The sequence below is a fragment of the Eleutherodactylus coqui genome, chromosome 5 (assembly GCF_035609145.1).
Source record: "Eleutherodactylus coqui strain aEleCoq1 chromosome 5, aEleCoq1.hap1, whole genome shotgun sequence".
In the NCBI taxonomy this organism is placed as follows: domain Eukaryota; kingdom Metazoa; phylum Chordata; class Amphibia; order Anura; family Eleutherodactylidae; genus Eleutherodactylus; species Eleutherodactylus coqui.
Window position 1 is genome coordinate 143,505,658 of NC_089841.1, and position 27,732 is coordinate 143,533,389.

A 27,732-nucleotide genomic window follows, 5' to 3' on the forward strand; every position below is an offset into this window, starting at 1 on the left:
GGTTTGTACATCACCAACATGGTTGAATGGGCAGAATTGCTAGAAAAGTGCTTTAAAGGTAAGCTGTCACTACCAACCTATCCCCCAAACTAAACTAACAGTTATGCAAGGGATGAAAAATCAATCATGTCTAATGGCCTCTCTTTTCTTAATGAGACCTGGTACCTCTACAATTAAGAGCCATTTACACGGGACGATTACCACTCAAAATTCGTTCAAACGAACAAAAATGAGCGATAATCGTCCCGTGTAATTGCAAAAAAAAATAGTTTACTATTCGTTCACTTATCATTATCGCTGGCTTTCAGTCAGCATAAAAAGCAAACATTGCTGGATCGTGGAATTCTCGCTGAGTGTAGAAGGTGAAGTGCTGAGCAAGAAGCCTGGGATCCAGCGGTGAAGTCTGCCTGTCTAAACGCTCCCCACAAGCTCCAACGACCTTAGCGGTGACATCAGCTCTCGTGCAGTCGTTTAGACAACTCTTGTCCCACCTAAATGGGACGTTAGACTCCAAAGTTACCCCATGCTTTATGCTGACTCATGAGCTGCTGAGCGAACCACACCTCCATTCTCTACATCGCTCATTACATCCCCCTTACACAGATAATCCCGTCCATCTAGAAAAAAGGGAGCGTGATTAGCCGAGGAGCTCATTAATCAGCGGGACTCTCCTCGGCCCAATGACTATTCTCTGCTGACTTGCATATGGTGCTGATAACTTTGGAACCTACCATAACTGCAGAGGTACATGGCCTCATTAGGAAAACACTGTGCATTAGAAAAAATTGATGCTTCATTCCCTGCCAGCCTGTGAAGTTATTTCTAGGGGTGAGATGGTGGTGACAGGTTGCCTTTAGATCACTGTTTCCCAATGCCTCAGGCATTGCCATAGGTGTTCTTTATAGGATATGCTCAAATCACGACCTGTTGGAGGGTTCGTGAGGACCGGAGTTTGGGAAACACGGCTTAAGAGTATAATTAGCAAAAAAGACCCTAGCAATGGTCTCCATAATATCCTCCAATGTAGGACAGTATAGTACATCTTAGAGCAGACGACTTATTTTGGAACGTACAGTATGCCTAATAAACGTTAAATGGGCTTTTCATCTTTTGTCTAAATTCACCCAAAGGTAACCTACTTATTCTACCGCATGTATATGTAGAAGACGACGCATTCAGACCTGCAGATAATATATAGCAAATCATTTTACATATTCACAATTTAAATACCAGTTTCTGCAAGTACCTAAAGGAATTTTAGCATTAGTGTGGTTGGTAGAACACAAAAAGGTGCAGAACCCCTTTAAGCGTATATTGCTTTCCATTAAAAGCAGCTAAAAAAATCTAGCTTCCAAAAATCCAAGCCTCAAAAGGTGAAATAAATGCATTAAGGAAAACTTAACCGAGTTTCCACTTTTGGAGCAACATTGCCAATTTCAGAACCAGAATACTTCACAGGACACATACATATTTACTGAGGAACACCTGTTAACATTAATTTTCTACCCCTGGACACACTGGAAGTAATTCTAGCATCATAACAAAAAGCATCAAAATAATATTTAAGGTAGACCCAAGTATCAAAAATTACTATTTCACAGAAAATGCTATTAAAAAATGGCCGCAATTAACAGTTGAAAACGTAATAGAGATGACCACAGTTGGATAATATGCATTAGAAAAGTCACAAAAATACAGTGCTTACGTTATAAGAAACACTACTATACTGAAAGGAAAAAGGTAAATGTAAAACCTGAATCATGTAGAGCTGTGCGATCCGGTATTCCTCCACGGTCATGGGAAGCGGGATGCGATATTCCTTAATTAGCATCTTGAAGAAAAAAACTTCGCATCCAAAGCTGCCAGAATCAGTGACCCGAGGAACTCCGCTTAGAGACTTTTAGATGACTGCCAGGGAAGTCATTTGTGGGAAACCTGAAACAAGGCATATGACAAAGTTAGTTTTCCATCTTCTGGACGGAACGCATCATCTTCCAGTCCTCATATTCCGCTCAGGTTTTCCTGATGGAAATATGAAGACTGTGAATGATAGATTTAAAGGGAATCTGTCACCATGTTTTTGCAGCCCTTATTGAGAGCAGCATAAGGTAGTGCCTGTCACGCTGATTACAATGATATGTCTTCTGTATAGATCTGTGCAGTAGTTTCGGAGAAACTTGAATTTAATTACTAGTAGTTGGACACAGAACTAGACCTGCATATTCATGAGCTGCAGGTTAGCCACACCAACCCCGCCCTACAGCCAATGACTGGATGCTCTTTCTCTATGCACATTAATAAGCAGAAAGATGTCAACCATTGGCTGGAGGGTGGGTGTGGCTAGCCTGCAGCTCATGAATATCCAGGACTACTTTAAATAGTCTTCTATGCATGTGCTGCCACTGACAAGGCAAGTTTCTCAAAAACTACTGCACAGATGCACACAACAGATGTCACTGTAATCAATGTGACAGGCACCAGTCTACACCGTCCGCAGAGAAGGGTGCAAAAAGATGGCGAGTCTCTTTAACCTTTGCAATACTGCATGAATATAGCACCTGTTAAGAATGGTGCACAACCATATCAAATGCCAAAAAAAACACCCGGTGATGAAAAATACACAAAGTAATTTTACAAAACCAATCGCTGAAGTTCATTTAATACAATGTTTTTATAATCCAGCTTTCTCTGTAAAACTAATAAAGTATCATGCGGAAGGGTCAATCACAAGTCAGTAGCACAGAGTTGCACAGATAATTTGCAACTCCATATTCAAGGAACTGCTGGAGTACCCAACACTACTCAGTCCTTTTAAGTGTCCAGGATTGCTACAAAATTTCTAAATTGGAGTGAAATTTCAAGCTATTAAGATGGAAAATGGCATTTATACACTAGAAATGGCAACAACAAGGACTTGTGATTGACTATAAACAAAGGAGTTTTGATGGCCAGTAAATGCTGTAAAAAGCGTGGTTTGTGAGAGTGGTCAAAATGTGACATCAGTAAATTAAGCTACTAATGTCCATTCTTGTATGAGTACCAGAAGAAATAATTATATGGCAGCATATGAGATAAATGTATGAAATGAAAGAAAAGACATCGAATGTTCAATCAACATTGTATTTTTACTTTATAAGCTGAACACTTTTTGTTCAAATATCCCAAAATACACATTATGGGAGATACACATTGATCCAAGAAAAGTAAGGCAACATTTGACACTACAGACCAGTGGTGGCGAACCTGCGCCACGCAGAGCCCTCCCTGCTGGTACGTGACGCCGTTGGCTGCTCACCACAATAGTGATTTCTTGCTGGGGTGCCGCAGTGGCGCTGCTGGCAGCGCTGATCGCGGCGCACACTTTGACGTCAGTGTGTAGCCGGGATCCTCCTGTCTGAGTCCTCTCCTCCTTCGTTCCGCAGGAGAGAACAAGGAAGGAATTGTTCCGGTCTCACACACAGACCTTAGTGTGCACCCAGGATCAGCGCAGAGGAGGAGGAGGAGGATTTGCGGTGCTGACTACAAGGAGGAGGTAAGTATATGGGCTGGGGCTGACTATTACTACTGGGGCTATTGAAGGGGTTAACATTACTAGTGGGGCTACTGAAAGGGTTAATATGTAGAGCTTCGTGTGGTGCAGAGTGTAAGCTCTCGCTCACGACCTGAAGGTTGCAAGTTCAAATCCCGAATGGTTCAGGTAGCTGGCTTAGCCTTCCATTCTTTTGAGGTCGGTAAAATGAGTACCCAGCTTGCTGGGGGGTAATAAATAAAAAATTACCTGAAAGCGCTGCGTAATAAGTTGGTGCTATACAAATAACAATAGGATTACTGGGGCTACTGTGGGGAATATTACTACTGGGGCTACCAGAAGGGTTAATATTTCTGGAGCTGCTGAGGGGTTTAATATTATTACTGGGGCTACCGGAAGGGTTAATATTTCTGGGGCTGCTGAGGGGGTTACTATTATCACTGGGCTACCGTGGGGTTATTATTATTACTCGGGCTATTGAAGGGGTTAATATTACTACTGAGGGGGGGGGGTGTTACTATTATTACTGGGGCTACTAAAAGGATTACTATTATTACTGGGGCTGCTGAGAGGGGTTATTACTACTTGGGCTACTGTGGGGAATACTGTTACTACTGTCAGCATACCGCAAGCCGACTCAGAGTAGGTTTACATATGATAGAAATGCTGCAGATTGTCTGCAGTGAAAATTTTCGTGGCAATTTCCACATCAAAAATACAGTCAAAATCTGCACTGTTGCTATGGATTTTGACAAGAAATCAGTTGCATATCCACAAATGATTTCAAACTATGCAGTGCTCCCCCTCACCTCCTCCGAAGGCTTCTGGATGTCAGCACTCCCCGACTTCCGGTTCCCAGTGGCCTGGTCAGGTGTGGCGCTGCTTGGCCGGATGAGGTCGCTACAGGCCACTGAGAACCAGAAGCCGGGGAGTGCTGACAGTGGCAAGCCTATGGAGGAGGTGAGGGAAAGTGCCACATAGTATGAAATCAGCTGCAGGTAGATTTCCAGTCAAAATCCACACCAATTGTACTCCAATGCTCCAGCTAGGAAAAAAGAAGACACAGGTCGTTCCTATCTGTCTATTTTGAAACACCCTGTTGTTTTTATAATGGAAAACTATACTTCGCGATAAGCCACGCCCCAACATGTTGGCACTTTGCTATAAATAAATGGGTTTTCTGGTGGCAGATTGGGCACTCTGTCTCTTAAATGGTTCGCCATCACTGCTATTGACCATCAACATCTCAGTATTCTTCAATCTATTGGCCATAATTATACTGCTCCCTCCTCCTACCTCTCTGATCACTCATTCAACATATTCATCAGCTCTTCTTAGTCTCCCCTTCTTCTTGCTGTTGGCATTCCTCAGGGTTTGGTCCTAGGCCCCTCCTTTTCTCCATCTACATAGTCCCTATCGGACAAACTTTCAGCAGATTTGGCTTTCAGCAGCATCACTACACTAATCAGGTTAATCTCACATCCCCTATTCCAACTCTTCTCCATCTATCCAGTTGCTAGACTCTGTCCAAACCTGATCCCAGTATCCCCATCACCCCATACATCTGAATGCCCTTATGTACATACGTAGACACTGGCTGATGAGCAGCTCACATAGCATTACGTATAATACCCTACTTATATAAGATGTCTGCACCATCACCCCTAGGTTATTAGATTAACATTGCACGTAACGTCCGATATTTTATGTACAGTTACCCTCTGATTTGTACAGTGCGGCAGAATAGGTCTGCGCTATCTAAAGATCGTTATTATGGCAAGCAAAGGACTTGTTCCTATAGAATTACATTAAACTGAAGAGCTACCAGAGATGCATTTTGGAAATACAGATGAAGAATTGCATAGTAATATTTGACTACCTTGGTTCTAAATAGTGTTGTCTGCTGCTCCAGAAAGCTCATCATCCGTGTAAGGGCTTGTTCACACTGCCATAAGGGTCAGTTAACTATTTCCACTTGAGGAGCAGAGAAAAGGAAATAAATATGGAATTAAAATGTTTTCATTTAATTCTGCATTGATTTCAATGGGGGATAAGATGAAAGAGAGAAACGGAAATAGTTAACTGAGCAGGCAGTGTAAGTGAGCCCTGACATAATCAAACCAATCAAGTGATCAACTCTAATCTAGACTCTACAATACAACCAACACTACAGCATTGTTCTATTAGAGTCCTCTAAATGTAAAATGTACAGAAAAGTAAAACACTTGCCAGGTTTTATGGTGCAATCGGAAACAAAATCCATCTAAAATGTTACCAGTTCTATGTCACATCGGCATACAGAGGTACTGGCAGAGGATACATGAAAATCTGCTATAAAACGCATAATTGAATACATGACTGCAGGCATTAAAAGAGTTAACTAATGCCTTCAAGTTTTGTGACCTTTTTGCTGTAGTGCTGTCCTATTTTTAGTATGGGAAAATATTTTCCCTCCGGTGGCAGACTCTGTATGTTTCCCCAGCAGAAAGCCAACCTCCAGACTGCTTATACCGCCAATAGCAGGTAAGTAATTAAAGGGGTTTCCAGAATTAGGAAAGCTTTACCATTCTCTTCCAAAAACAGAGCCACACCTAGTATCGCAATTCATCTCCATTAAAGTGAATGGAGCCAAGATGCAATACCAAAGACAACCAATGTATAGGTGGGGCGCTGCTGCTGTAAGCAAGCAGCTATGTTTTTCAAGTCTAGGTCAGCTCATTTAACAAACGCTGTATAGTGTTTTCACAGCGGCTGTCACAACGCTGTTCTCTGAATAAATTCCTTTTGTTCTGCCACGGGGCTGACAGCTGAGACAATGTAATCAGCTGTAATCAGTGCTCTCCATGCAGAGCACATCGTGCTGTCCATCTTATCAGCTCTTCTAACGAACGATGGATTTCATGCAAAACTGATATCCATCTTTCGACAGAAAAGTGAAAGATAGGCACATTTACACGCAATGATTATCGCTCCAAAAATGGCTTTTCAGCGGATTTTGAGCGACAATCATTGTGTCTAAATGGGCATTTAGTGTTTGGATCAAAACACAAATTACTAATTTAAAAGCTGGTGTGTGAATAAAAGATGTGCAATGACTCAGTACATTCATTCAGGTCCTCTTTGTTAGGCATAGGAATTATTCCTATGTATTATTCCTTGTGCGTCCACTCAGTATCGTAACAAGTATTTATGTTCAGTCATATATGAGAATATGGAATTGCAACAGACAACAACAAATCCCACAGAAGTCAATGTAAGTGAGGTTAGTTTATGTATTTTCTTATTAGATACATTTCCTAATTAAAAGAACTTTACTTCAGTTTCATCAGGTAGGTGAGAAGATATAACAGTCCCCTCCTACGTAAATACACAGCTGTGGAACGCAGGAGTCACAGAAACATAAGAGAACAGTCCAAGTCAATATTCCAGAGGCCGACGTATCTCATGTGAAGCAATTAGGTAAGTGCTCTGTACTGTGAACTCCAAGCTTTTCTCTCCAGAATCAATATCTTTACCGGATCCTTTATACCGCACAGGAGCTGCATCCCTGCCCACACTATTCTCATCGCACACAATGCTTCCTCTGATCAATAACCAAGAAAGGGCTGCATATTACCATTGCATTAGCCTTGTAACTCAGGTTTTAAAGCTTCGCTGATAAAATGATTATTACTTTTTTTCATAAAAATTCTTATTACCATATACTACCATATGCTTTCCAAGCCAAAGAGAGTAAAATACCATTTATACTATAGTGAGACCTCTCCAAAAGACCATCTCTTTGAGAAGACCACCCCATATCCAGACCAGATTTTCTGTGACAGATTTTCAGTACCATAATAGAGTTTGCATACCGGCCATTTTCAAGAGGACCCCACTTCCTCCAGCAAGCAAGAACATGGCTGCACATGGGTGTTTGTTTTTTTAAATAATTTGTTTTTAGCATCTTAATATAAAGAAATATGCTTAGATATAACCAGCTTGCAGGCCAGATACACAACAAAGAACACCAAGCAGTATATATACACACTATCCTACCAAAAAGTATTTGGACCCTCCTATCAGTAGAATGTATTGTGTCTTATTAGCATGTCACGGGCCCTATACCATGCTACATAAGATGCAGACCCCAAGTGCCAGCCATAGTTTGTGACAGTAACTGCATGCTATTGGATATACGGGTTATGCCGCTGCAGACAAGTCGCTCATCTCGAAGCACAATGCATCAGCCCATCTACAATGATCCAAGGCGCATAGTCACTGGACAGTTGAACAGTGGAAGAACGTTCTATGGAGTTACAAATCACGCTCCCCCATCTTCAAATCAGACGGATGTACCTGCCTATGGAGGAGGCCTAGGGAATGCATTCTGCCCAAGTATATTGTGCCAATGGTGGAGGTACCGTTATGGTCTGGGGATGTTTTACATGGTGTAGTCTCTGTCCGTTGGTTGTAGTAGCAAGAACCATGAACATGGAGCTATACCTTGACATTCTACAGAATAATGTGCTGCCAAAAACACGGCAAAACTCTGGGAATGGTCAGCAATACTTCCAACAAGACAACGTGCCTTGTCACAAATGCAACACTGTTTTACATTGGTTTGAGGATATGGAAGTTCCATGATTGGACTGGCCTGCACAGAGTCTCAACCTGAATCCTACTGAAGATCTTTGAAACACAACAGAACGTTGGGTCAGGAAATATGAACAGTGTCCATTTTCTTTTAGAGAACTCAGACGTTTGCAGGATGAAAAGAGGGAAATACCAGCTGAAGTGTATCAAATGTTAGTAGAAAGTATACCACGGAGATATCTGATGTCATTAGGACCAAAGGAGGCCCCACTAAGTAATATATGTAAGTAAATACTAATTTTGATTCTAGCTCACGTGCCAAATTTTCTAATTACTTTTGTAAGATAGCATACATCTCAGCAAACAAGTGTGCATAGCCCAAAAACGGGTAATGGTCATCAAATACTTGGCATAATGAAAATGGACTTTTTAGCGTCAAAAGCAAGAAGGCAACTCAAAAGTAGGCCTCCCTGGGACAGCGGAGGGAAGTGGGGAAGGGGAATATTTAACTTTGAGATGTTTGCAGTGTAAACAACATGAAGATAGGGATCTGTATTCTGGAGAATTCTGAAAGTTGATCCAGTAGCACCGTGACTTAAGAAAGCCGTCATTAGTACTCCTGATAGAAGCAGTCAGAGACTCCATCCTCATGATCTCTTGTATTTAATTCAACCACATCAAGATCGAGGAAGGGGGGGGGGGGGGGGGTTGTCTCCACAACATAGGGATACAGGTCAGGATGTGTATTTCTATGCAGTTTTAACCATAACAGTATTGTCACATGTACAGATCTTGCTCAGGTTTTTTGATGCAGGTATTGTGAATTCAATAAAAGAGTGATAATAAATATCAATGCTTTATAAAATGTCTTTATATGATCCTCACCCGATTCTGGCTTCAAAAACAGCATAAGAAACATGAAGAAAGCTTGCACGTTTGACAGCACCCTCTTAGAAATCAAAGAGACGCTGTGATTGGTTGCTAGAGGCCATACGTTCAGTCTGACTTATGTAGTATTTTTATATATTTTGATTATATGCTTTTTATATACTTACATTTCACCAGAGATAAACCTTTACCAATAGTATATACATAATACACAGGGGCACAGAATATACCACTGAGAGGGCTTCAGATTTGTCAGTTTGGCGCTCTACACAGTTTTATCAGTGATAAACAGAAAGGTGTTAATTGCTTAATTAACTGTAAATTAGAGCAATCATCAATCATCCCTCAGCTATTTGCACCAGTGCTATAAACACATAATAAATTATAATTATTAAAGAACAAGCATACGTATTCTGCCTATATTTCCTATAAGGATAAGAACACATGGACCAGTCAGGATGCAGTTGTGATATGTCTGTGAGCCACAGTAACTCCATTCTTCATATTGTTGGATCGTGCGAATTTAAACGATACATGTTCAATACAGATGAGCGAGCATGCTCGGTTAAGGCAGTTAGTCGAGCGAGCATCGATCTTCTCGAGTAACTGCTTACTGGTCCGAGCGGGGGGGGGGGGGGGGGGGGGTTAGAAGGAGATCTCTAATGTATCCAACTGTCAGACTCTGATACATTATACCTGACACCAGCGCTAACCATGTTGTTCTTAAACATAGTTAAAAAAATTTATCTTTAAATTGCATTGCAACTGCTGAAACTTTGTGACATTTCTGACCATGTCTTGACTGCACTGTGTTTCTTTAACCTTACCCCTTGTGACCTACTAACAATGCAAGGGATGTCATAACTATGCATACTAGCTAATCCATGACCCTAATTATAATTAGGCTACATTCACAAATGGCTGATTTCTGCCTGGATTCTGCAACTGCACATTTGCCCAGTTGCATTATAGACAGCAGACTGTATGTACTGCTTAACATAAACCGATTGATCTACAAATACAATACACACCAAGCGCTGTTTAAACAGAATGACAAGTGAACGAGCCAACAACGACTTTTATACCTGCCTAAAATAAACTGACGAGTTAGAAGCGAACGATTATCGTTCGGCGTTCAGTTACTTTCACTTTCGCAAGTCTAGACAATTTTTTTTTTAATAATCATCCCGTCTAAAAGCACCCTTACTAATTCGGATATGTACAAAACATCCCATTTAGAAAATGAACTTTACACAGGATTGACAATAAGCAAATGCCTAACCTCATAGGAATACAAGTAATGAAAAAAGAGCTATTTAAGCCAAGTCTGACAGCAGAAAGCTGCCCTCAGTCAGTGGCCAATGTAGCCACAAATAACATCTGTCAGGAAAGAGCTTATTTTAAGTTTTCTAAGAAGAATCACTGTTTCCAGGCACCCAAAATACTGTCATGGAGATAAATAATAAAAAAGGGCAGAGATTATACTGCTTAATCTTTTTTCCATTAATAGATATGATTTGACGTCACTTGTGCAATTCAGAAGCTAAGCGGTGCTGAGAGGAGTGGAATGAAAGTGGAAACTATGGAATCTACAGACTGTCGGAAATCTTGTTATTATTTGCAAGGCAGTCAAAAGAGGCCAAAAAAAAGTTCTAAACTATTTTCACCCTACGGACAGTGCTATCTAACATTTGGCAGCATGGTGTCACATTGGCTCTATAAATACTAGCTTAAATGCCTAATGATGTTTTTAACCCTTTATCTGCCCACCTAGTATCCAGCTAGTGTTCTCATATGAGCGATGCATATCAGTGAAAAAAAAAAGTGGAATGATTTCATGTGCCATAATAAAAAGCACAAAACAGCTAACAAAGAAAAGCTATTCAAATGCAAAAACGATATACACATTAAAGAAAAACACTAAAGGTAAGGCCCCTTTGACTATTTTTTTTTCTAATTTGATTGTTTTTCTGGATACGTGTTTCAATCTGTACTGACATGATCCATTTATTATTACACTAAAGAAAGCTAGGTGCTTCTTATATTTTTCCATAAATTAAATGGATACTTTAAAGCATTCTTCTGTATCAACATATTAGAAAAGTTGACAAACTGATACAATTCATCTCAATCCACTGTAAGGAAAAAAACACAACCTACTATCAAACAGTGCAAGTGTACACTTGGAAGGGGTTGTACCATCAGAGACAACACCTTTTAGAACACAGCTCCCACAGCAAACAACTCGTCACCCTGACTCCACTCCTAGCTAACAGTTAAGTTGGCTAGGGAAAAAGGCAGTTAAGGATTTCCCCTGCATTGTCCAATGTAGTATTGCGCAGAGATAGTGGTGGCGTAGAAGAAAAAAAGAAGCAAGTGGAGCTACTGATCTAGATGCAGTGAGGAGATTGGTGGAGTAATTGTTCTAATATATAGTTTCTTATTTCCGTGCGTGGTGAAGAGGAATAGGTGCAACAAGTTCAAGTGCTGCCAAATCAGCAACCGTGCAACTTAACTCCTTAATGACATGACTTATTTTGGGCTTAAGGACACAACGATTTTTGGCGGATTTTCATCTCCATTTTTCAAAAGTCATAACTTTTTTATTTTTTCGTCGGCTCAGCCGTATAAGGGCTTGTTTTATGCGTGGCGAACTGTAGTTTTTGATAGTGCCATTTTTTGGTACATAGACTATATTGTAAAACTTAAATTATTTTTTTTATGATAACAGGGAGAGAAAACGCATCAATTCTGTCATAGATTTTTGGTTGTTTTTTTTTTTACAGCGTTAATCATACAGCATAAATGACACAATACATTTTTTCTGCGGGTCGGTACGATTACAACGATACCAAAATTCTTATATTCTTTTTTAGGTTTTTACACTTTTTTGCAGTAAAAACCATTAGCATTTTGCCTTTGTTTTTTAGTGTTTTCTTTTTACACTATTACATTATTTTCTTTTTTTTTACACAACTTGTGTCCCTCTAAGGGACTTACAACACTGCACTGATGATCGCTGTGATAAGGCATGGTTATACTATATCGCTTATACAGGGATCATAGGCTCTGGCAACACAGGACGCCAGTATCTGGCATCCTGTTGCAATGGCGACAGGCCGGGCTCTCTGCGATTAAATCGCGAGAGCCCAGCAACTTCACAGAAGGAGCGCGCTCCCTCTGTGAACCCTTCCCATGCCGCAGGGAAGGGGTTAACAGCAGGGGGGGGGGGGCTGCTGCAGTGGGAGGACGGCTATGACTGACAGCCGGCTCCCGCTGCGGGATAGCGCGAGATCAGTCATGATCTCGCTCTATTCCTATGACGCAAGGATACGTCATTTTGCAGGAAGTACCACCCTGCCATGCCGTGCCCTTACGTCATGGGGCGGGAAGGGGTTAAAGCCCATTTAGACACAATGATTATGGCTCAAAATTCGCTCAAAAGCCGTCTTTTGAGCGATAATCTTTGTGTCTAAATGTGTCAATCTTTTTTACTATTCAGCCGAACAACGGTTTTCAGTTGAAAACAGTTGTTCAGCAGAACAGCTGATAAGCAGGGCTGCACACTGTGTTCTGCCCGCTGACAGCTGATTACAGCTGATAACATTGTTACAGCTGTTCTCAGCCCTGCCTGCAGATCAGCTGATAAGAAGGAGGGCAAGCCTGGTATGCTGTCCATAGTGCTGATTTCTCCATGGGGAGCCGTGGCTGAACAATAGAGCTAATTACAAAGCTCAGACCTCCTGCTTAGTTCTGTAACAGCTCCCAGAAGCTCATTTACATGCAAATGAAGCTAATAAAGTACTAATAGCAATTAGTACCCATTAGTACTTTATGCAAAACTATTGCTGAGCTTTCAATCTTTTGAAAGACATTTGTGTGTGTAAATGGGCTTCTAGATAGGTTGGCCAGTGAGAAAATGGGTAGAGAAGGAAAAGACGCTGATCGAGTAGCGCAACATCTTTTAGAAAATTGTGCATGTGCTTGGATATTTAGTAGAAAGTGTTGATTTATTTTGAAAAAAACTCAGCTGTTCTTTTTTCACTCGATCAATGTCTTTTTCTTCACTACCCACTGTAGTATTGCAGGACAGCTATTTAGATGGGTCATAGAGGGGGTTCAGAGCAGAAGACCCCACTCTATGACGTTCATATGCCCTAATAATGCATATGAACAGATTTTGCCTTATTTAACCTTCATTTGTTTTAAAACTATATGTCAACACGTCTAGGTCACATTTTTTCAGCTTTTTCTGCAGTTGTGCTGTCATTATTTCAATTTGTTACATTTGCATTTGATAGAGAAGCCTATTGAAAATGTCAGATAAAAAAAACACCATAGCCTTAAATATACTGCATTTTGAAAAAAAAAATATAGACCCCCAAAAAAGCATAAAAGCCCCCAAAACACCGCAAAGGAAGCATAATTTGCAATGTGTTTCATATTGTCCTAGATAAGTTAATGAAATATCTGCCTCCAGGGAAAAAAAATGCGTCAAAAATGCAGAAAAAAAGCACTTTATATAAAAGCAACCTCCCATGCAGTCTTTCAAGTCCTGTTATATCATCAGCAAGTGCTAACCTTGAAAGATAAATACATAACACACAATTTAGAGAGAAAGTTTTGGAGATTACATAATTAACTTTAGACCACAAGCGGTTACAAAGAATCAGTTTTGGGTTTGTCACTTCAAAGTTAGAAGAGTGTAACAATGTTACTATTTGTGGTTGTTGTGTTACCAATCACTGCAAGCGGATACTTGGATGACTAGCATTTCATATAAACTGAACATTGTACTTAATTAATAGTTGCTAAAGGCAGTTCATTGGCAGTTTTGACAATTGCCGCTGAGAAGACCTTGCGGCCAAAGGTCATGTCCTCGTCCAGCTGCACCTTTACCCTATAATGCTTAACAAAAGTGTGCGTCTTCTTCCAAACTGCGGCATTGCATATTTGTTCAACAGACGCTGAACTATGCTCGGCCCATGAAGACGCTACTGCCCTTGTGGAGTGGGCTTTAAGAACCGAGGGGACCTCTTTCCCCAGGGCCCTATAGGATTCTGTAATGGCCAGGCGAAACCACCTGGCTATGGATCTTTTTGCCGCTTTGTTCCCTTTGTTTGGGCCAGAGAACTGGACAAACAGGTTGTCGTCCCGCCTCCAGTGACTTGTGGTGTTAATATAACTCAGGACTGCTTTCCTGACATCCAGGCAGTTTAGGGTTTTTTCTCTCTCGTCTTTAGGTTTATTGAAGAACTAGGGGATTACTACATTCTGAGCTCTATGGAAGGGTGACAACACCTTTGGCATAAAGGCTGGGTCTGTTTTGAACACTGACTTTGTGTTCGTGATTTTAAGGAACAGGTGGCGGATAGATAGGGCCTGTAGTTCACTAACCCGTCTTGCTGAGGTAATGGCCACCAGGAGGACTGTTTTGATCGTGAGCATTCTTATTGAAAGCGCTTCATCGGTTCGAAGGGTTCTGCTGACATAGCCTTGAGGACCCAATTTAGATTCCAGTCCGGAAATATATTTGTGGGCCTAGGTCGTAACCTATCTGCTGCTGTTAGGAATCTGCTAATCCACCTGTTCTCTGATAACTTGGTGTCAAATAGAGTACTAAAGGCTGCGACCTGAACTCTTAGGATGCTTGGGGAAAGGCCCATATCCAGGCCCTCCTGCAAGAACTCCAGGATTAGGGGGATGCCCGGAATGGAGCCCGAGGAATCTCTTCCATGCCTCCATGAGATAAACCTCTTTCAGACTTTTTGATAGATAAGGTTAATTGTTTTCTTCCTACGTTACATTAGGGTCCCGATTACTTTCTCAGGGAACCCTCTTCCTCTCAGTGTGGATTTTTCAAGATCCAGGCTGCTAGGTGGAGTTTGCCTATATTCGTGTAGCTCAGAGGTCCCTGCGTCAGTAGATCCGCTTGGGCAGGGAAAATGACTGGGTCCTGGATGTTCAAAGCTTTCAGAAGACCGAACCAGCTCCTCCTTGGCCAGAAGGGGGCCACTAGAATCAGTGTGCATATCTGTGACCTGAAGTATTGCAACACTCTTGGAATCAACGGTATTGGAGGAAAGGCATACACAAGCTTTTTTCCCCAATCCTGGCTCAGGGCGTCTACCGCTGTTGGCCGGTCCCCTGGTCTGAGGGAGAAGAAGTTCTTCACCTTGGCGTTCTCTTTGGTTGCAAATAGATCTAGCTGTAGGGGTCCCCACCTGTCCGTCAGGATTCTGAACGCCTCCTGAGATAGAGACCACTCTCCTGGGTCTATACGTCTTCTGCTGAGAAAATCTGGCCTCTGGTTCAGTGATCCTTTTAGATGTGTTGCCGAGATTGAAAGGACTCGGCCCTCTGCCCTGAGGGAAAATTTTTTGCAAGATGCTCTGCAGGGCTGGTGACCTTGTGCCCCCTTGGCGCCGAATGTGGGCAACTGCTGTGGTGTTGTCCGACAGGATTTTTATGTGTTGATTGCTTACTAAGTCCCCCAGCTGTTGGAGGGCCTTCCAACCCGCCTGGAGTTCTCTGTAGTTTGATGATTGACCTCTTATCGCCTGCGGCCAGGGACCCTGTAGAAGTTGGTCTCCTACGTGCGCGCCCCACCCCCAGGCACTTGCGTCTGTCGTGACTTAAGTGGCTAGGTTCTGAATCCAGTGTACTCTCCTTTGCAGGTTCGCTGGGGATGTCCACCAACGCAGAGATATTTTCACTGAGTTCTTGATGCGTATCTTTGTTCCTAGTGAGGACTGTCTTCTGTCCCAGGCTGAAAGGACTGCGAACTGCAGGGGTCTGGTATGCGCTTGGGCCCATGCTACCCCAGGGATGCACGATGTCAGACTCCCTAGGAGGGACATGGCCTCCCGGACTATACATGACTGCCTCCGCAGAAAGGTCTTGGCTAGCAGAAGGATCTTCTGTATTTTTATCTCGGGAAGAAAGGAGCATTGAATCTCCGAGTCAAGTGTTATGTCCGGGAATACCTTTTCTCTGCTGGGATTTCAGCTGGATTTCTCCCAGTTTATTATCCACCCTAGGAATTGGACCCGATCGAGCACCGTCGCCAGGTGTTCCGCTAAGAGCTCTCTGGACCCTGCTACAATCAGAATGCCATCCAGATAAGGTATTATTAGAATTGATCTTTGCCTTGGGTAGGCTGCTACCTCTGCCATAATTTTTGTAAAAATTTGGGGCGCTGAGGAAATCCTGAAGGGAAGGCATCTGTACTGAAGATGAGTTGTTCTGCCCATCTAGTGCGAATCTCAGGTATTTCTGAGAATCCCTGTGGATCGGCACATGAAAGTACGCATCCTTTAGATCTATAGATGCCATATAGGCTCCCTTGGGTATCAGCTTCACTGTTGAGGAGATCAACTCCAAACTTCCGATATTTGATAAAGGCGTTCAGGAGGCTTCAAGTTTATTATCATGCGTGACTTTCCGCATGATTTCCTTATCAGGAAGAGTCTGGAGTAGTAACCCGGGGTCCCTTCGTTCTGAGGTACAAAGGATACTGCATCTGAATGTAGTAGATCCCGAACGCTCTGTTGGAGTAGGCGTAGTTGTTGTGCTGAGTCTCCTGTGGTAACGTATTTCCTTTTGGGGAGGGACACCGGTTCTATTTGGTATCCCTGCTGTAGAATCTCTGCGATCCATGAGCCCTCGCAAATTGCAACCCATCGATCTGCAAAGTTCCCCAGCCTCGCCCCTACTGGGATGGCGTCAGGGTTTCGGTTTTGTTGGATCCCCCTGGTGGGGGTTGAAGAGGAGATTTCTCCCTCTACCCCCTTGGGATAACTCCAGCGGCCTGTCTTGCCCTTGCCTCTATACGACTCGGGCTGTTGCGCTGGGGCCCGAAAAAAGGTCTTCCCCTTCTGCTGTTTCTTCTCTGGCAACCCCTTCTTCCTGTCAGATGCCTTCTCAAGAATTTTGTCGAGATCTGGGCCAAAGAGAAACTGGCCATGGAATGGAAGCAAGCACATTTTGTTCTTTGAGGCTAAATCGCCCGACAAAGACTTTAGCCATAAAACTCTTCTGGCTGAATTGGACAGGACTGTCGCTTTTGCTGAGAGTTTTACCGTCTCAGCCGACGTGTCCGCCAGAAAATTTGTGGCCATCTTTAGTATAGAGAGAGAGTTTATAATTTGCTCCCTTGGGTGTTTTGTTAGTTATATGGAGCTCCAGCTGCTCCAGCCACACTCCTAGGGTCCTGGCGACACATGTGGCTGCAACCCCTGGTCTGAGTGTACTAGCTGCTGCTTCCCAAGATCTTCTCAGGAGGCCCTCAGCCTTCCGATCCATTGGATCTCTTGGTTGCGTGGTGTCCTCGAAGGGCAGAGTTGTTCTTTTAGCCACCTTGGCCACCGGGACATCCACTCTGGGTATTTCCTCCTAGCTTGCGCACACCTCTTCTTCAAACGGGTATCGTCTTTTAACCCCCCTAGAAGAGAAGGATCCCGCATTGGGCTTTTTCCATTCTTTCTGAGTCAGCTTGGAGATGTTGCTATGGACTGGGAAGGTATGTCTGCGTCTTTCCCCTAACCCCCCGAAGATCTCGTCCTGTATAGTACGTGGCTCTCTGGGTTCCTCCATTTTGAGCGTGGCCCTGACCGATTTAATGAGCTCTGCTAAGTCCTCCTGATGGAATAAATATTTCTTGCAATCCTCTTCATCTGAGGACTCTTCGGGTGCTGGTTCTTGCAGCTCTGTCCCGATCGAGCTTCTTTTGGAGTCTGAATACTCTTCCGGGCTATACGCCCTTCTCCGGCGCTTAGCCCTGGATACCCTCGCTGGTGGCGCTATTTGCGATGTCATAGCTGACCACACTTCCTCCTTGACCAGCTTCCTGCCATCTTCTAGGAATCCCCCTGATTCCTCTTTAACCAGCCTGGCTACGCATGCCTTGCATAGAGGCCTCTCGAACATAGCTGGCAGTTTCGATCCGCACTCTGCGCACTTTTTAGGTTTCATTCTGGGGGGGGGGGGGTGTCTTTTTTATCCCCCTGGCAGAGGTTTTTTTTTTTGTGGATAAGGATGCAACATTCCAAACATTATACAGTGGATTTTGCATGAACTTTTTTGCCCCACTGCCTACTTACAGCCCCTGCTGTAGCTGAAGATTCAGCAAAGTCTAGTGCTGGAACACTCATCTGTCAACCAGTGCGGCAGACACCTTGGAGCAATAGAAGCCAGCTTAATAGCAATGGCTTACCTGTTCCAGTTGATCATCTCTCAGGTTCCTTTTAAAATTTGGTGCCTCCATGCCAAGCCCAGCCCCCTCCTCGTGTTCGGCGATGCTGACGCGATGACGTCATCACGTCGGTCATGTGACGCGGTGCCCCGCCCCCTCCGACACGCGTCAAAGGGATTCAGAGAGCGCAGTGCCCAGTCCTAAGCAGACGGAGGAGGAGAGCTGAGACCCCGCTTTGCACCCCCCATGGGCCGCCGTGGGAGGAACCTGGCCCAGGGGAACCACCCCATGTGGCGTCCTGGGAGCCGCTCGTCGGGAAGGGAGGACAGGCTGACCCACTGCCCTCCGATCTGTCTGTATCTTCATGCTGGCATCTCCACCAGCACTTCTCGGGGATCCTGCCTCCTGACAGTACAGGAAGACACTGAGGAAGGTGGGAGAGGGGGGAGCTTTTTAACCTCTCGGTGTGCTTCTGTCCAACCAGGAGGAGGCTATCTCAAATGGTGCTGTCGTGGAGACGACAGGGGAAATAAATTTAGTAGCCCTAGGGAAAAAAATAACAGGACCATAAAACCACCAACTGCATAAAATCACTTAAAAGTGTCCAGTCCATTGGGACTGAAAAATTCATTACCCTCACCACCACGTGGGTTTCAGATGTCCTAGTGTGACCATCTTATGTGAACTAAAACAGTTGAAGGCAGATGATGTATGGTGTCTCAGTGGTTAGCACTGTTGCCTTGCAGTGCTGGGGTCCTAGGTTCAAATCTGACCAAGCAGGTGCCTTTAATTGGATTTGAGTCTTTGCTATTTTCCAAGATTCTCTATGTTTAAGATGCAGTTTTTTAAGATCTGGAAACCTGGAGGAAATTTGCAGCACCAAGCTCATGATGCTGTCTCAGGTACAGAATAAGGCAGGTCTCAAATGAGCGTATTGTCATTGCACACGCACTTTTTCTGTGCGCAGCACGTGATGCCGGTAGCCCATTGATTTGCATTGGGACACTCACACATGCGTTTTTTTTTACCACGTGCGTATTACTTACGCAAAAAAAAAACAAAACAATTGTTGCATGTTGTATCTTGGCACGTATTATACATGCATAAATGCCAAAATAGTGCATGGGATAAGCGGCACACAGAAAGTAGGCATATCATTGCGTGCTAGCGTCCAGAATACCAACCAAACACAATCGTGCAAGCCGGGCTTTACATAAGCAAATAGCACTTACTGGTTCTGTCAACATGAATATTATACCCTCCATATCATCTGAAACAACACATATCTAACACAACTATAAATCTGGAGGCTCAACTACAAACTTATTCATTAACATTGAAATAGGAGTTTCTATCTCCATGTACAGGAGAGCCTGACGCTGTACAAAGGCACAGAAAGCTTTGTCACAGAAGCCACAGTCTGCACATCATGACAAAACTCTGTTCACATAATACAAACTGCTGGAATTAACATCTGCATTCTTTATGTGCTGCAGCCCTGTAGGTTTATCAAAATTGTTTCCACTTACAATGAAGAATGTCAGATAACAATGGAAGAATAAGGAGCTGTTTGTAGTAAGAGTGGCTCAGAACCAGAGTCAATATCTGTAATCTGTATTTCTTGAAATGATCAACAATGGCTTGACTTGCTACAAATCCTTTCTCGCTGCAATTCAACAGACAAGACGGAATCTGTATTCCAAAAGTACAGCAAACATCAAATAAATGTTATTAAACTTTGAAGGTGGGACCCCAAATGATCAGCTGTTTCAAGGGGCTACAGCGCCACACATTTTACAGTGGATGTGCCTGGTGTAGCAGCACAATCCAATATACTTTTAACTGCAGAAAGGCATGTGATGAATGATTGTGACATTACTTGTCTGATCAGCGGGGCAGGAGGCAGGCCTCCACCAATCAAATATTAATGATCTATCCTTAACTATGTATCTGCCTGTATAAACAGACAGCCCGAGCGAACTGACACCATGCACTCGTTCAAACAATGAATCATTTGGTGTAAACTGATCCTAAGTTAAAAAGATGCTGAATTCATCACCCATAGACTATAATTGCATCAGTTTAACAGACATGTCATGAAAAGCTATTGAAAAGTTCATTACATACATGTTTAACGGACGCCCATAACAGGTGTCATACAGTGCCATAAGCATCCATGTTAAAAAAAACAACAAAAAAACCAACACATTGCGTGGCACATCTTTTTTTCTTTTTGCTGGACTCCACATGAAGGTATACCGACATATACTGCCCACATGGATGCCAAAAGGACACTCTTACCTTCTCCAATAATAATTATTATTGGTAGCAGCACCATCTCTACAAATTAAACCATGCAACAGTCCATCCAGATAGAATAGCCCCAATCCATCCAAAGATTCAGCAGCGAAAAGAGGACAAGGACGTCAAGCTTCAAAAAAAGACTCCCTAGTGGTGTTGAAACGTTTCTCAGTGGTGTACTATTCCTGCCTGAATAAACCGCACACATCTTGGAGAGGCTGACGTTCTGGTTCTTTTTGTTTCCTCTTTTAGCCTTTGTTTGACCAACGGACCTCTACGGACACATTTGGTAAAAAAAAATTGTACTCTACCACAATCTGGAGAAATTTTTATGTTGAAAATCTATAGCTGAAATTATAAAAAAAGACTGCCATACCAACCACCCTCTCAGCCAGGTATCAAACGAAACATTTGCATTAACAGACGCCATCACATCCAATACTGACAGGATTCAAAACTCTGTCTGTTCTTGGAAAAACATAAAACAAATAACTAGCCGAAGTGAACATACACATGCACTGTACTAGTATTACTAGGAAATTATAGTACCAGTGTTTCTGGTGGCGCAATCCGCCACACAGCTTTGCTACATGCACGTCGCACACACAGCTGTGGTACATGGGCGTGTGACAAACATACACAGCTGTACTACATGCCATGCGCCTGATAGACACAGCTCTGCTACATGACATGCCTGTCACAGACATAGCTTTGGTACATGACATGCGCCTGACAGACATGACATGCAGTAAACACAGCTCTACTACATACACAAACACAGCTATATGCGCATGACAGATACAGCTGTGCCACAGTACATGTGCACGTTACAAACTCAGCCCTGCTACATGACATGGGCGTCACAGACACAGCTGTGGTACATGACATGCGCATGATAAAAACACAGTTTTGCTACATTATATGCATGTGACTGACACAGCTGTGCCACAGCACATGCACATGTTGCAAACTCAGCTATGCTACATGACATGGGCGTCACAGACAGCTTTGGTACATGACATGAGCGTGCAGACATGACATGCGCATGGTACAAACACAGCTCTGCTACATTATATGCACGTGACAGACACAGCTGTGCCACAGTACATGCGCATGTTGCAAACTCAGCTCTGCTTCATGACACATGCCTCACAAACACAGCTGTGCTACATGACATTCATCCATGCTGACTATACACATTACACACATAGCACATTAGACAAACAGCCACTCGCAGCTGTACTACATATATGCTGACTGCACACATGACACACACAGCTCCAGAATACAGTGATGAGCCCCTGGTCATGTGATCCCTGACTCCACCCACACAGGTGATTACATGATGGTGACATCATCACAGGTCCTGGTACTTTCTGTTGGCTTATCCAGTATACAGCACTACCAAACTCCAGAATGGCTTCACCCACAGTAGTGATGTTACTACAGGTCCTTCAGCACGCCGAATCTCTGTGGTGATGGTAGGTCAGTGTCTCCTGTCAGGACCCCTGAGTTGTGTCTTACATAACGGCTTAGTTGTATTCTCAGTGTGTTAGGACCTGCAGTTACACCGCCAGGGGGCGGAGCTATGATGTGCCAGGGGTGGGGCTATGAAGTCAAAGGAGGGCAGGGCGATGACATTACCAGGGAGCTGAGCTATGAGACTCACTCACTCACATACATACAGACAAGTGGTCGTTACCCAATCAGGCCGTGTATAATGGACAACAATCAGTCGATGAACAAGCAAACGTTCATTCGTCGGCTGATCCTTGCTGTTTAGCAAGCATAAAAATCGTATTGCTGAGCTATTATTGTCCCCAGTGTGACTAGAAAGATGTGCAGGCTGCTTTATGGAGATGAATGATCGCAGTACTGACTCAGTCCATGTAAGATGAGCATAAACAAGCGCTAAACAACATGTTTTATTGATTGGCACTTGCTATATGGGACTGAGAATGGGCAGTGTGAAAGGACCCTCAAGGCCCATTTACACTGAGTGATGATCGCTCAAAGATTGCTCAAACGACATTTTTCATAAACTATTAAAGGCCCATTTACACCAGCAGATGATCAAAGATCGCTCATACGACAGTTTGAGTGACAGCTTTAAGCAATCATTTTGCATAAAGTATTAAGTAGCTACTCCGCTACTTAAGTACCAATTAGGTGTGTAAATAAAGCCTTCGCTGAACGCAGATAATAGCCCAAGGCCATTATCTGCGCTCAGATCCTTTGTTCCCCACGGGGAAACAATGTTATCAGCGCACCCATGGAGAACTTCTGAAAAAAGTGAACGACGATTTTTAGGTTAGCATGAATTTAACAATCAGCTTACAGTGCCTGAAAAGTGGACGATGGGCGCACATTTACATGCACCAATTATCACTAAGCGATCGCCGATTAGTGATTTTTTAGCGATCATCGGCTGGTGTAAATGGGCCTTTAAGTAGCTATTTAGCTACTTAATAGCAATTTAGTGCACAAATGAAGCCTTTAGCTGAAAGCAGTTAATAGCCTGAGGGCTCTTATCTGCTTTCAGTTCCATTGTTCTCCGACGGGAAACAATGCTATCAGCACTACCCATGGAGAACTGCTGATAAGGCTGAACAACGATTTTTAGGTTGGCCTGAATGTAATGATCAGCTAGCAGTGCACGAAAAGTGCACGATGGAGGCGCTTTTACACGCAACGATGATCGCTCAAACGATTGCTTTTTAGCTATTTTTAGCGATAATCGCTCAGTCTAAATGGGCTTTTAGACAGTATTTTCCTGGTGAAATTCATAAAGCGTCTAATCAGCAAACGCCAACATAAAATGCAATCAAACGTGGATATTGGCTACAAAAGAAGTTCAAAAAAACAACTAGTTTCCTCTGAATGTCTCTGTCACACAGGATGTCCATCTCCTGAAAACAGGAGGTATATTTCAGGATGCTGATATATTTATGTGATGTAAGAGGCACATAATAATCTTTATTTATATAGCGCCAACATATTCCGCAGCACTTAAAAAACAGAGGAGAACAGATACAAGAAACAAAGATAAAAAAAAACCACGGTTACATAGTAATCAATTGATGGAAACAGTAGCGGTGAGGGTCCTGCTCCAACAAGCTTACATACTACAAGTAATGGGGTGATACAGAAGGTAAAGGGTCTGGAGATGTGCACGGTGAGGTGGAGAGTGAGGGATGCTATAAACACAGACAATGGTCAGACATAAGCCATGTGATGGCTGAATCGGTATAACTGCAGGTGCCGGTTGATTACAGCTAGCAGGGATTGCAATCAGAGGCAGGGAGCATTTTATCAGGTGGAGTAACGAGGGGTTTGGTTTAGGGGATATGGTATGCCTCCCTGAAGAGGTGCGTTTTTAGAGCACGGCTGAAGTTTAGTGTGTCAGGGATTGCCCCGATAGCTTTGGGTAGTGTGTTCTAGAGGACTGGTGCTTAACATCGTTTTTTTATTTACTAATATTTAATCAACAAGATGGCTCTCAATATGGGATACATAGGCAACAATGTACACATCTAGTCCATAAAGCAGCCTTACTAGATACAAGTTTACAAACACTGACTCTAATTGGTCCTGGAATTCAATGCTTTTGTTTATATTAGGAAGTGCAAGAATGTATAATGCACTATTACATAGGGATTTAAATACAACAGGAAAACACCTTCAATCTATCTAGGATGTCAAATTAAAGGAATACTCCTGAAATTTTCCTATTGATGACCTATCTACAATCAACAGTTGATTGGTTGGGGTACGACACTCAGGATCCTCACTGATCAGCTGATTGCAGGACCTGCTGTCAGTGCGGACAGTACTGGAAGCAGATAGCATTGTCAACATTACAGCGGCCACGTTTGGTACAACAGGCATTGCCAGCAGGTCAGAAGTCGTCATCAGTGGTCTGGTGTAATAGCCAGTTTCATAAGCATTGAAATCAATGGGAACGATGCCTCCTATTACACTTCTGGTTCCTCCTTACAGTCAGAGCCAGATGTCCAATAGGAGGCATCACTCCAAAGGGAGCAAAGCCATCTACTACTCTATTGACCTTGACCACAGACGACTGGCTCACTTTACTGGCAGCAGGTGGACAATCAGCTGATCAGCAGGGATCCAGAGTGGCAGACCCTGGTCGATCAACTATTGATGACCTCTCGTCAAGGATAGGTCAAGCCAGAGTCCTAGCTTTTGTCTTCTTCATCATTCCCATACATGCATTGGTCTTCCAACGTACTAATCTGGCAGCAGCTCCTCCTAACTATACCGCTCTTTGAATCTAGTATGCCAGTACACCAACTGATCTAGTTACCTATTCTGGGAGGCTCTGCACATTATTTTCCTTCTTCTCTCTATCTTGAGGATAGGTCATTAAAAGTCCCAGAAGACCTCTTTAAACTGGAACCCACAAGCGCTTTCAGTTTCTATTATTCGGCTCGGTCATAGAAGCTGAACATTAAAAATTACTTAAGTGTTCGATCCAGCACAAATGGCGCCTGACAGACCCCAATGACTATCATAAGATCTTTTGGGTTTCAGTCGTGCTCTCTGACATTTTTCTGGGAAACAAAACCGTAGCATACGGTGCTACTTTGCCTGACATTTTGAGCTGGAGGCTCTAAACAGTCTTTAATGTTGATGTGAAGAGAGCCCAAAAAAGTTATGTCAGATATATAATATGTCATTATAACCTTAATATAACAAATATTTTTTACAAGGTGATCCAAATCATTATGGGCTAATGTACAAATCCAGCAACTAACAGCTGCATTGTGCAACAAAACTGTACACTAAATAAACAATTCCAAAAGCACAATGCCTTCAAAGGATTAGCATAAAAGGACTATTAATTATTATAATGGAAACAGCCATAAAAACACAGTTATTGTAATTGTTAGCACTCACACAAAATTTGTCTTGCGTAATGCAGTTAGTGACTGGGTCTGCTGAAAGCTCAATCTGCACGTTGCAGGCAGCCATACCTGAGGAGTTAGTACTGCCAAAACTGGGAGGGTTAATGGGAAAACAGAGTTCATGAAACAATACCTGCAACAAAGAGGTTGCTGGTCTAAATACATGTCCATGTAAATATCATAAAACTCACGGGGTTATTAATGGCAACTCCTATTAGTTTCTTCAAGCCACTCAGAGCCACCATAAAAATACAAATTAAAAATAACAAGAGAAGAAGCAGTCAGGTGGTATGGTTACGCAGCGGCCCACAATAGAAGTAATCGTTGGAGGAACTAAAAAAGGAAGTGACATTTAAAAAGAACAAAACCTTTCTATGCATAGATATAGATCTAAGTTTGCACAAGCAGAGAAGAACCATGCCCTGCGGTAGGTAGAGGCTTCTGCAAAACACTGTTTTATAAGGACACCAGCCTTTCCTAAGAAGGGATTCACCACAAAATACAAGTATCATAGGTATTATCTTTACCACTTTAAACATTTTTTAGAAGGTAGATCTACTATTAAATGGAATCCTATATAATTGAGTGGATACACAGTCAAAATTACATACTACTCAAAGCACTGAAATCTAAATTGTAAGAGATGAGCATGTACAAACATGCAGACTTTCCAATGAAAGTATGCAGTGGTACAGCTATAGGGGGGCAGAGATGGCAGCTGCTGGTGCCTGAGGCGGCCATACACTGACTTAAGTATTATCAATAGAACATAGGTGAAGGAGAAGTCATTTAAAGGGAAGGTGTCTGCAGAAAATTACAATATATATATACACATACATACACACGGTACTGGTGTATTATGCCTCCACCACAAGTATGGGTGGAGACCTAGTGATGGGCTGTATCCGCCCAGTGTACATCCATAAGCTGCTGATTGGCTGCCTGCAGCAAGGTCCTAGCAGCATGTGTATTTAGTTATGCCTGGGATGGGGAGATTTCGCGCGGCCAAACCGCGGCCGTCTGCATAGGAGTGCGTATTGTAATGGACTCCTATGCAGGCTTTCAGTGGCGGAAATCCCGCGGGAAATCCTGCTGCAGGATTTCCGCCCGTGTGCAGGCGGCCTTACTGTCCATATAAAAAAAAAAATCTAAAATTTTGCGTTTTTCATTCTGGCAAGTCTACCTAATTATAGCCTAACACTTCCTGCACTATGGAGAAAACTTTTCAGCAGTCACCACAGACAGGATTACACTGAAAGGTAAGATCTATATATGGATAACACAGGATCCACCATTCACATTAGGTGATAGTCACAGCTCATCTGCATCCCCCACTCCTTGCAAAAAGATCTGCACACAGGTCACAAAGCATGCCTAGAATAGTCCTACACAGAGCTCAATGAACATCTCCAGACTATAGCTTACCATCATCCATATGGCTGCTGTAAAGCATAAACCATTATGCCCATTGATATAGGACACAGCATTTGGCATTATGTGCAATTTCAATACTACATCTACTGAGACATCATTCTAAGAATGGCATCATGGTTGCAGAATCGGCTACAAATGTGACTCACAACACTGGTCTGCTATGCACAGTGGCTTTAGATGTTTACTATGGTTAGCCTAGATGCCCCATGATGCACAGTTAAAGAAAACTAGTAAACCATATTTGTTGAAGTAGAGTAATGATGCAGTTTTCGGTCTTGTAATGATAGGGTTAAATATGCCCGCCCAGCCTCTGGTGGTGACAGTAATTATGTGGAATAACTACAATCTCCAAAGCAAAAACCTTCCACTGCCAACGTCTCTAAAAATGACAAAAACTAGTTTGGTTGTTTTGAAATGAGAAAGAGAACGAAAACTTGGGACGACACTGCTTTTTTGGGGTTGTCTGGAGGGATCATCTTCAGATCTAATGCATTCTTCCTCCCAGCAGTAATTTCCTACTTAATCTCTGGGGCATGCTTGCTGAGCTGTGCAGATTAATTCTGTGGAGTAGATGCACACACAACAGACAATAGGTCATAATCCCGCTGTTAGGACGACAGAATAAAACCTCCTTACCGAAATGAATATCAGCATTATAATTATAAGGGGACGCATGAGAGCAACCTTCCTGAAATGCACTAAATTAGTATTACAGTAACTATTTTAAGCCACAGTACACTCACGCCGAGCTTTCTAAGGCCATTGCACTCCAGTCATCCACATACAAAAGAAAAGCCTAACCTATTTGCTATATTTAGACATTTTTTCCCACATTTATCAGGCAAATCACAATACTTGGGAGATCAAAGATGTAAAACAATGTA

At 42.9% G+C, this 27,732-nt stretch overlaps 1 protein-coding gene across 6 annotated transcripts in view; it reads right to left on the minus strand.

The window, feature by feature from the left end:
• Nucleotides 1–27,732, minus strand: part of PITPNM2 (phosphatidylinositol transfer protein membrane associated 2) — a 286,382-nt gene that overhangs the window by 158,014 nt on the left and 100,636 nt on the right. For all 6 annotated transcript variants that reach the window (XM_066603332.1, XM_066603333.1, XM_066603334.1 and 3 more), the window contains one exon: nucleotides 1,754–1,935. In XM_066603332.1, the coding sequence (XP_066459429.1) occupies nucleotides 1,754–1,831 (78 nt within the window). In that variant the 5' untranslated portion in view covers nucleotides 1,832–1,935. The remainder of the gene's footprint in view (nucleotides 1–1,753; nucleotides 1,936–27,732) is intronic.